At 33.3% G+C, this 11870-nt stretch overlaps 1 protein-coding gene across 2 annotated transcripts; it reads right to left on the reverse strand.

Moving 5' to 3' along the window:
- Positions 1-4318: 4318 nt before the first annotated feature.
- On the reverse strand, positions 4319-11164 carry LOC112502829 (probable pectin methyltransferase QUA2). Of its 2 annotated transcripts, none has more exons than XM_025106828.1 (9): positions 10865-11164; positions 9727-10452; positions 9493-9628; positions 9009-9249; positions 8230-8455; positions 7363-7538; positions 6921-7224; positions 5873-6011; positions 4319-4826 (listed from the first exon to the last, which is right to left on the reverse strand). In XM_025106828.1, exons 2-9 carry the CDS (start codon positions 10446-10448, stop codon positions 4662-4664), a joined length of 2109 nt encoding a protein of 702 aa, XP_024962596.1. In that variant the 5' UTR covers positions 10449-10452; positions 10865-11164; the 3' UTR covers positions 4319-4661. The 2 variants fall into 2 exon arrangements, with proteins under 2 accessions (XP_024962596.1, XP_024962597.1); XM_025106829.1 differs by lacking the exon at positions 10865-11164 and having other exon boundaries at positions 9727-10152; positions 10247-10335.
- Between the last annotated feature and the right edge of the window lie 706 nt (positions 11165-11870).

Here is an 11870-nt window from a genome sequence, read left to right on the forward strand (position 1 = left end):
ATTATAACATCAACTGAGATAAAGAATAAAATGAAATATTAAAATCACGATATATCTCGCTGCATTGCGAGAGTACGCTTCTAGTATTTAAAAACCCACTTATATAAATGAAATTACGATTAATATGTATAATTCTATTTACATGACACTTGAATATAATAATATGTATATTTATATATGTATCTAAATAATAATAAATTGGTTATAATTAATATAGTTTAATAAAATGAAGATAACGCTTATAATAACTTATGATTATTGTCGATTATATTATTTACATGACACTCTGTATATATATTATTTATAAAAAAAATATTTCCTAAATGACCAAACACACGAGTTTCAATCATTTTTTAGTACAACATAATAAGAAAGACATGATTAACCGAGGCTGTTCAGACAGACATAGGGCAACTAAACGGTATTACCGTAGCAATTGGGGTTATCGATTTTCAGTTTATGGGGGGTAGTATGGGATCCGTAGACGAGGATAAAATTACCCGTTTGATTGAATATGCGAAGTTGAGATCAAAAAAGTTGGTTGGGAAATTGCGAATCGGATTTTACCGACAATGTAGCTCCCATACTTTGATAGTGTATAACTCAAAAAATGTAAGTCAGAATAAGCTCGTATTTTGCAGTTAGAAATCCCTTATTGTATATTACAAGTTTAATGAAGGGTCGAAAAACCAATTATGACTTTAAATGGCTCGAAACAGTGTGTTTTCAGGGTTGTTGGCACTGTATTCGAGATTAATCTGTTGTTTTGTAAAATTCGTATAAAATATATGGATGATTGAAATGATGTGGGTGGATTCATATGCCAAAGATAATATTGATTTTTATTAATTTAATATATAAATGTGATCATCGACTCATTTAGCTAACTTCAATAATTTTAAAAAAAATATTGCCATCGTGCAACACACGCGATGTCAAACATTAGTTTCTATATATTGCTGTATCCTTACCTACTAATTTTCTCCTTACACACATTTATATCAAAAATTACTTTTTACATTTACAATTTAAGTCAAGATGGGAGGCTATTGACACTCATAACCCTATTATAGTCATTTTTTTTGTCTTATTCTTTTATTATTTTTTTTACTTAAATATTTGTATTACAATTGAATTAATATAATTTATTAATTAATTTTTTTCCTGTTTCTTTTTATTGCTTTTTTAACCATCATTTATATAAATGAATGTTTAATTTTTTATTATTTGTATGTCATTATTGAATGCAACATAAAAACCAAACCAAATAAAAACATAAAAACATTTTCTCTTTATAAATTCAATAATGAAGTTGAGTTACTTAGAATTTAATTTTTTCAATTAATTTTGAATAATATATTCGTTGTGCTTGTGTTTTATTCAAACTTTGAACAACTTGTTTGTATTTGTGGTTGTGTTGTCTTTTATTCAAAAAAAAAAATTAAATAGTCGAATCCTTTTTTTTATTTAAAATTTTAATTAAATGGGTCAACTCAGATTCAACTCATTTATTTAACAGTTTGGGTTAAGAAAATCGTAAACAGATCAACCCACTGTCAACCATTTAGGTAACATGTTGGGTTGGGTTGAAAAATCTCAACCCATTTAATTAAATGGGTTGGGTTAGGTTGAGATTTTCAATCTGTTTAATAAATGGGTTGAACCCGAACCCAACCCAACTTGACCTATTATCACCCCTATATATATATATATATATATATATATATATATATATATATATAGACTTGGAATTATGTGAGACCAAAGGTTTTTCGTGAGACCCGTAAGACCAATTCTCAACCCTTGGATTAGATTTACAATCGTCAAATCTGAACATTCATAAACGCCACGAGACTTCTCAATGATTACAAAATTGCCACCGTGCAACTTTAGACCATTAGATCAATAGCTTATAAAGTTGATCAATGAACATAAATTGATCTTACGGGTCTCACGAAAAACCCTTGGTCTCACGTGAACCCAACCTATATATATATATATATAGGGAGAGAGAGAGAGAGAGAGAGAGAGAGAGAGAGAAAGGGGTTGGTTATTATACAACTCATGACCAATTTATTATCTCAATTTATTGGGTTGTATTGGTTGTACAAATACAACATGTTGTATTTGAAACAAACTCTTTTTTTTCCTCTCTCTCTCTCTCTCTATATATATATATATATAGAGAGAGAGAGAGAGAGAGAGAGAGAGAAACGATCAAATCAAAATGAAAAATTAGATTGATTGAATGAGGTTTGTGCATATAACGTGGTTTGCAAAGTAAATTTACTTTGCAAACCATCTATTTCATATAAACCTTACAAACTAATCATATTCATCCTTTTTTTTATGTAAGACCAAGATTGAAACAAAATAAATAAGTAAAGTAAAAAAAAAAGAAAAAAAAAGAATTCATATTGGAGACACGGAAAGGAAAAACGGGGAAAATGTGTTCTATGAACTTGTTTCATTAGAGCTGTTATGCATATGAACCTGTTTCATTAGAATTGTTATGCATATGAACCTGATGCAATCATATATGATCTATGAACTTGTTTCATTACAAACTGTTATACATACATATGAATATAAATTTGTTTCATTACAACTGTTATACATATGAACCTGATGCAATCATATATGACCATGTTTCATTGAACAGTTTGAGCTTGTTTCTTTGGAAAATACTCTGTTTCATAGAACATTTTAAGTATATTTCATTGGAAATTATTGTTGATTTTTCTAAACAAAATTATTATACATTTTTTAAAATGTGTCGATTTTTTTTTTAAATTTAATGAATGTCTCAATTAAATCTTTGCTAATATTGTGTTAATCAATATATCATCCATATTTATATAAATATTATATTGTTATCAAACTTATCTATCAATATTTTATAATTACCAAACATAACTATTGTAAATTCAAATGACCATAATACCCTTATAAATTAAAAAAAAAAACAAATGGATTTATGTGATTGATTGTAATTTGTTTGTAAAGTTTATATAATTGAGATGATTTATATTTGATCGTTCATCTCTCTCTGTACATACTAAATGCGTTAATCACCATATTTTTTTTTTTTGCCATGTCTATTGGATTATTTCAAGGTAATGTTTGGATGAGTTATCTGGTTTTTTCTTCTTTGAGGGTTCTCATTGGATTTTTTTTTATTGAAAATACCGTTTGAATTAGAATTAAATGTACTAATTCTTAAAGATTTACTTTTTCGTCTAAAGAAATTATAACAAACAATGATGCTATCATCATCTCCAAGCACATTTAAGGACATCTCTAATCTGGGTTGGGTTCCGATGAGAAATAAAGTTAATGTGAGATGCATAATAAGGAATTTCCACCTTTGAATGCACATTAGGATGAAATACACCGGATTAATCCCTATATCAAGCACGATTCATGCATGAGTTTTAGTTTAAAGGTGATCAAAGGTCCAGATCACTTCTTATGTTTCTCATCTTAACACTCTTTCTCATACGATCTTTCTCCTCTCAAACTCAACACTAAAAACACCAAAATGAAGGTGTTATCATCTCCAACCCAACATTAAAACACCAAAAATAGAGGTCTCCAAACTTGGCCTATATATTTGAAGGTAAAAAAAGTGGCTTCTGTAAATAAAATATTAATATAATACCTATTATTATATATTGATTAATAATTTAATATATTAAGTAATATAAGCTTTTATTATTATTATTATTATTATTATTATTATTATTATTATTATTATTATTAAAATATTAAAAATGTTTTTTCGTGTGGTTGAAGTTGATTTTTTTAGTGTTTAATGGACCCATATTTTTAGTGTTTTATTTCTAGTAGTTGGGTTGGAGATTCTAATAACAAGGATGTAATAGAATCCCACAATTTACACGTAAACATGACCGAGCTTATGATCGAGCTTGAAATTGGATATACTCAGGCTTCAATGGGAGTCGGGGTTTAATTGTTCCCTGGCATTACATGGTTTCATTAAAATTTTAGGATCGACATAACCGGCTAGCCTAACCAAACCTAGGAGGATCTAGCATTTTTAAGAACGTTTTCGAGCAGGTTCAGGACCTCTCAAATCTAGGCACCAAGGCCATATTTGGCAAACTAGTTAATAATTAGCTCTTTCACTAATTTAACTACCTGTTAATTATTAAGTTAACTAATAAACTAGTCATGCTGATAAAGCCTAACTGATAAATTAGATAATAATATAAAATAAAGATATAAAGGGACATTTATATCTAATTTCTTGCAAAGAGTCTTGATTCCTAGCAGAAAGATGATACAAAGTACAAAGTGAATCTTGAAAGTGCAAATATGGTCAAGAACATGAACACGACACCACCAAAGCTTTTGTATATATTTAACATCAATGCCAACTTTTCTGCTTATTTCTATAACCAGTTCATCATCTTTTTTCTATAGTTTATGACGACAACAACAAACGAACGAAAAAAGTGTAAAATTGGCGAGCCCCACCTATAATCGTCGTGTAATTACATTGGTCCCACGTATGCCTTACGGCCTCCACAGGAATTTGCTTTTGGTCCTTACTGTAGTTTTCAGCTGAACCCTCTTTCTCTTTTGTATTCTAAGATCGATGATAAAATGTTTCAAGATCAAGAAAAATGGACACCTGTTCAGGACGGCTTTGATCGTCTCCTCATGAATGGTTTCTGGCAAACGAGGAGTTTTTCATCGCTGTTGCTTTCGATTTCTACAACTCGTGCTTCCCATCTTAATCTTGCAGTGATCGTTCTTGCTGTTTCAATTAGAGAAGCTGTGTCGCGTAGTATCAGCCAACCCTGAAAATTATTTTTCTAAGAGTTTAGGATTTTTCACAGTTATGTAGTACGGATAACGGATGCAATACACATACAGCTCTAAAACTGAATCAATAAATTATCTTCATTGTTCATTTATATATATATATATATATATATATATATATATATATTGAGAGAGAGAGAATCAAGTTCATACGAGAACAATAACTAAATAAGAGAATAAGAATACGGTCAAATCACGTATAAAATCATATGTGATTCACGTGACTTTCCCCCGCGACATGAAGACGAGGCCAAAGTCACTCTGACCCCTTCTTTCTGGCCATTAACGTAAAATCACATGTGATTTGGCACGTGATTTGGCCGTTTTCGTGTTCTCTTATATAGTTAGCATTCTCTCTCTCTCTCTCTCTCTCTCTCTCTCTCTCTATATATATATATATATACACAGTTGGTTCCATGGTGATATACTTTGCATAAACAGGCCAGGGTTCTAGTATGGCGGCCACAGTGTGAGAGTTACAATCCCTTTGGGGATTGGGCTCGTTGTTGGCACTGGACTCTTAATCAGCCATCAAACAAGCTGCTATATGCCTGATTTGTCTTTCACATGATGCTCTTGGGGCAGGATGGTGTGGGCCAGCTAGGGGGTTGCTGGTTACAAACCCTTTTGCACAAATAATTGAATTTAAGCCAATTCACACCTTTGCCATATGGGGATGGACATATTTTGTTGGCAAAATAACATAGTTAACCCTTAAGAGTAGCTCAGCCAGTCAAACTTCGGGTTTGCTCCCCAGTGGTCAGCGGTTCAAGTCCAATTAGGGTCATCACTATTAACTCCAGGGCCCATTAGATTAGTCAAGATGCAGATAAGATGACCCAGATACACATGGTTATAAAAAAAAATTAGTTGAAAGTGATGTAGCACTAATCCAAAATATTATTTGAGCAGAATGTAGCAGTTGCTTATGTAATAGGCATCAATGAGCTACTTCATTAATAAAAAAAATAAAAATATTGAATTGTGAAAAATGTTTTATTGACCATTAATCATATGATACCTCTGGGCGGAGTATCCGGTCTATCTCAAAGAATACATCCAGCAAGCTGCAACGACGCTGCTTTACAGTTTCAAGTGATAGAAAGCCTTCGGCATGAACCAGATCATAAGTTCTAGGATAGGTTGGAAATGCTTCACACCTACAAGTTGCAATCACATGCTAAAGTAAGCATTATGATGAATTATTCTTCAGGAATATTCATCATATTCATGATGAATATCGTGATAGATAGTCATGAATATTTACGAATATTCATCATGAATAGTTAACGAATAGTAGTTGGTTTTCACAGTTCTCACAAATATTTACGGGTCCTAAATGAACTTTCCCCTCAATTTGCAAATATATATATAGGTAGAGGTTCAAATGAGAATACCCCTGTTTTACAAGAATGCAAGAACAATTATGGGCCTCCAAGCTATTTAACCCATAATTAAAATTAAAAGAAAATAAACTAAACAATCAAGGATAATCATGTGATTTCGTATTTATCCGTAATTTCGGTGACATCCTTATCTCTAAAATCACATAGAGATAATATGTTAACATGTATCAAATAATTATCACAGCAAAATCACACAATGAACTAGAAAGAGCGATGAATGTAGGCGCGATCGCCGCTAGTTTTCGATTATCACAACATTATCACATCACTATCACAACAAAAATCCCATAATTATTAGATGATTATCACATCATAAAAAAGTCTTCAACTTATCAAATCATTATCACATATCATGGCAAAAATACATAATTATCACAGTATTATCACATCATTATCGACAACGGACGCACGTAAAAAGTCTTTGATGATAATAACAAAATTAAAGAGATAAGGATAAATCTAAGATAACAGATATTATGCATAAATACTAATAAATTTTGATTTATTCTAATTTTTATTATATGTTAATTAATTTGAAGGCTCAGGAGTGTTCTCGCATTTTCGTAAAACAGTGGTGTTCTCTTTGAACCCTTCCCTATATATATATGTCGAAAATAAACAAGAACAAATTAAAATCGTTAAATCAGAAAAACTAGTATATACCAGTCATGCAACACGCCAAGAAACCCACGGTCTAGGATAAGCGGAAGGTGGTTTGGCCCACTGGTAGGAACCACATTCATGACCCATACGGATTTCCCAGCTTCGAGTAACGCGGAATTAAAGCCACCAAAATGAGCGTTCATATCCAAGACGTTTCTGACCATGTTATAAGGTGGAGAAGGGTCCTCAATACCAGGTCTCTTTGGATGATCCGAAAATATAAGCGGAGAGAGTAGAGACCAGTAGTTTCGGAGTGCTGACTTCCAGTTAAGATCATCTTCAACAAGATCATCAGAGAGCATGCCTGATAAATCATAGGAGAAAATAAGGTCACAATTTTCTCATTTTCTTTGACTAATGTTCCTTTTTAGTTGCATAAATGCAATAGATTTTATAAAATAGCAGCAGCCAAAATTATGATTCATCACAAGTGACGAATTACCATGAACCTCGAGTTCCTTGGAGCTCAATGTGACTCTAGAAGGCCATGTTGGTCTTTTCTCAATTGGAATCCAACGCCGGCTGTGAGTTCCTCCGATGCATGGCTCGGGTGGATGATAATACGGGGATTCAACATCACGGCCCTCTTTGCAGACCAACGGGCCAATTCCATGCTTCCTACCAATTGAAGTAGTTGATAACGAGATTAAGATCATTCACAACTCCTAGGTCATGTTTGGCAACCATAAGCTAGCTTATTTTTTGAGCTTATTGCAAAAGTCCCGTTTAAGCCATAAGCTAGCTTTTTTAAATGCTACTTCATTTTTCCCACTTCTTTTCTGATTATGCCCTTTACGTTTTCCAATTAAAACTTTTTGAAACACTACTTGAGATATGCTAAAAGGGCTTGTTTCCGCTTTTTTCCCAATTATGCCCCTTATATGCTACCAATTAACTTTTCAAACTGTCATTTTAGATCATTTTACATTGTCATCTAGCTTATCAATATCAGTTAGTTTTTATCAAACATGACGATGACTAATTTATTACCAGACTTATCAACTAAGTCAACAGCTAGTTTTTCAGCCAATAGTGAGCTGATAAGCTAGTTTGCCAAACATAGTTATAGCTCAAATACTTGTTTTGGCTATTTAACATTTTAATTTTTTGGAAGTCCCATTTATATGGTATGTGGAGAAACCAAGATGTGAATCTCATCCCATTTACTTGATTCGAGAAGAAATAAAGAGAGGGACCCACAAATGGTACCAAGAAATCGATATGCCCATGTCATGCTAGCAATAAAAGTTAAATCACAACTAAATTTGAAGGACAGAAGGGTAAAAGTTGTTTGTATGAACAGTCTTACCTAGAAGCATAACAATCTTTATTGCTAGGTTTCTTCCATACAACTGTCTTATCTTGTTGTGATAACAAATCCCAGCAGAGATCTTTCGCGAAATTACGCACAAAATCCCATCTTTTTAGGTTATCTTTGTTTCGAGCGGAAGCTGGCGTGTTGGCAATTGGTGAGGTCCAAACAAAGTAGCCTCCAGGCCTAAGAACTCGATCAACCTCAATCAGATGTATACCGTCTGGCAAATGACACAAAACGTGACTTATTCAGTAAGAGCAAACAAGCCAAGAAAACCAAGCAACAAGAGGCGAAATTGGTTGTTTTGTGATAAGATGAATGTATTTATTATGCATTATGCCAACATTTAATGCAAGCGTAAGAATAGCAACTATGAATATGTATCCTCTTTTAGGTTGGTCTTGGTACATTGGAAATCTAACTATGTCTAACCGTTAAAAATCAGGAATTTCAAGAACCTCTCTGATCTTGATAATCCATTGTTCATAGAGACCGATGACTTCACTATTGTCGAAAATTAAGATGTTTGACAAAGACTATTTCAAATGTTCGGTAAAAAAGCAAAGAATTTTACCAATGTTTTAAACCTATAACTAAGAAGTAATAAGATAAGTAACTTTTTTCCATTTATCATCCTATCAAATAAATAGGACTTACAATATTTTTTTTATTCTCCTCACACCACATAAGTGGGATACACCAAATTGAAGTGTTAAATGACAAAAACGAATTAGACCTAAAGATAATTGTGAAGTTAGATAACAAACTGGTACCTTTATGATTCCAGTCAATCCCATCCCACGCACTGTGTACCATGTCGAAGGAAAGTGATGGAAATGGCAATCTTTTTGAAGTCAAAGAAGCAACCATTGCAGGAAGACCCCTTTCAAGAGTTATCTCAACTTGACTCCCTGAAGCTTCATAGTTTGCTATACACATTGTCAAAAGTTGTTTCGTAAAGAGATGTGCTCCTAAGCTACCAAAACCACAACCTATATCCAATATGGTTCTCACCTGGAAAAGATAACGAAGAAAAGTAACTAAATCATGCTCTTCACCACAATTAAAAACATCTATATTTAAGGAAATTTGTCAACAAGAAAATATCATACTAATTTCTAAATCAGTCCCAATTCAATATTTGATTTAGCAACCAAATATATAATAAACTGTTATAATGTGAAGGTAAAACCTTAGAAGGTATAAAGACACAAGCCAAATATAGACCGCTGATTCAAGAAGGTATATTTCTCTTACCCCAGCTTGTACAAGGTAAGATTCATTTCTTACACCAATCATTTCAGCAATCTGATGAGAGTAGTCTTCAATATTATCATCAATCATAGAAGATGCAAAACTAAATGAGATCTGGTCTTCATCTAACAACATCATCCTGTAGGCACATCAACAATTAACAGGTAATAAGCAATTGACTCGATAGTCTTTGTCATATCTCTAATGTTTCAACTAGCAGAGAAATTTTGAACCCACCTCTTTGTCAAACTTCCAGAAGAGAGTACTTGTTGTGCGTTAATTTTAACATTGTCAATCCAAATAACATCCCTTCCAGTAGGCCATCTATGAGGAATCTTGTATCGAAGAGGAGCAAGAACCAAACAATTCTGCTTTGATGTAGGCCCGCAATATCGGTCATGTTCTTGTCCTTTGGTGAAGCCCAACTGAAGATTTTCAGTAATATTGAAGCAGGGTACGTGGTTTTCGGACTCAAGAGAACAGAACTCTGGTTCTTTCATCCTAGCAGCACCAAGTGAGAGCTCTCCGATATCCCACAAGTCTGACACAAGCTGTTCTTGAAGCCTCCTATAACCACGAAACATGTGACCTCTAGAGGCAGTTGTGAGAGAGATTGTCCACCAAAAAGACCCAGTAAGGGCAAGGATTACTATCACAAATAAACTGAATTTGAGCAAAAATAAAGTCAGTTTATAGCGTTTCCTTGAAGTTACAGGGCTGAATGGAGCAGGAACAACAAATCCATTCTCAGAAACACCTTGCTTGGATGATGAATTAATCGAATAAAGGAAGTTAAATGGATTCCATGAAGATAAATGATCAGGCGACAATCGGCTCTTATCATAATCATCTTTTTCTGATTTAACTTTAATTTTCATCTGAGAGTCTTCCAAGAAATCTTGAATGTTCCCTGAAAGTCTCCCTCCACCAGAAACACCTCGATGGAGTGGCCGGGACATTCTCCTACATTCAAAACGCACACAAAGGTTACATAAACACCAAGAAATCCCTAGATATAAAAAACAATAAGAAAAAAGAAATTATTGTTAATAAACTAAATATAATCAGTGTAAGATCTGTTCATCTAATATAATTACTGTACTAGATCCATAAAACCCAAAGAGACCACATATTATCTTTTTGTAATAAATTAGCGATATCTTTACCCATCAACCATAAATACTTCAGTTCAATTAGAATTTAGTGACACCAAGTATAATTCAGTTTCATCATAGAACAGAACACCATATAAGATGAAAGTGATCATCAAAACCCCAAATTAAAAAAGAGCATCAGATTCAACAAATATCTTGGGCGGCAAATCCATTAAAACAAGAGAAAATAAAAATTAAAAACTAAAAATAGAAAATATTACCTTGATTAGATGCAGGAACTTGAACCAAAATCCCTAAATTCAGAAAGTTATTCTGCAATCTTCCATCATTTCATACTGCACCCGCCCACTTATTTTGTCTTCTCCTAGCACCCCACTAGTCCGTCTGTCTTCCTCATCCGCAGAGTCACACAGACATCCACTTGCCACTCACTAATATAGAGCTCGAGCAACAACGATTGGAAAGAATTTTGGTTTGATTTTAAGAGAATAATAAGTAAGCTTGAGAATCGGCCCAATCACGAGAAACTTTACTCGTGAATGCTACTAGTACTCACTTGAAGTATATACTAAGAGGGAGGGAGGGAGGGAGAGAGAGAGAGAGAGGATATATACATATATAATATGTAACATATTTGTATGTATATGTGTAGATACACACTGAAACACGCAATGGAGAGTGGCAGAATATCGATGTGTGAAGTGTGATGGATATATTATATATATGAAATTAAACGCGGAAATAGAATTCTCTCTCTCTCTCACACACGCAGATACATTTATGGAGAAGTGTTTACCCAGCTGTAATTCTTGTAATTAATTATGAACAGAAGGTTAATCAATGGGGATTGACCTAAAATTAGTTAATTAATCACCACTTTCTAGAGAGAGAGAGAACTTAAATTCCATGGTTGCGTTAGAGAGAGAAAATTCGAACTCTATTACAATAGAATAAGGAATTCATGAAGGATGGATGACTTTGGGATCAGCTGCATATATCGAGGGAGGTAGAAATTGGATTTACCTCGAACCACCGTCCGCCATCGTCACTATGTCGATCAGCCGCCGGAATTACCGGCAAATATAGATACACATTGTATAAATATAGAGAGAGAAAGTGCATATGGGGTTTGGATTTCAAATTTTACACCGGCATTGAAGGATGATCATAAGGAGGCTCCACCACATCCAATAAAACCCTAGAAATTTCAATCTTGATACTGATTTGGGGGTAAAAAAAAATACGAAATTGTAGCTCTGAAATTGG

This window comes from Cynara cardunculus, unplaced genomic scaffold (assembly GCF_001531365.2).
Source record: "Cynara cardunculus var. scolymus isolate 2C unplaced genomic scaffold, CcrdV1 Un_Scaffold_2015, whole genome shotgun sequence".
Classification (NCBI taxonomy): Eukaryota; Viridiplantae; Streptophyta; class Magnoliopsida; order Asterales; family Asteraceae; genus Cynara; species Cynara cardunculus.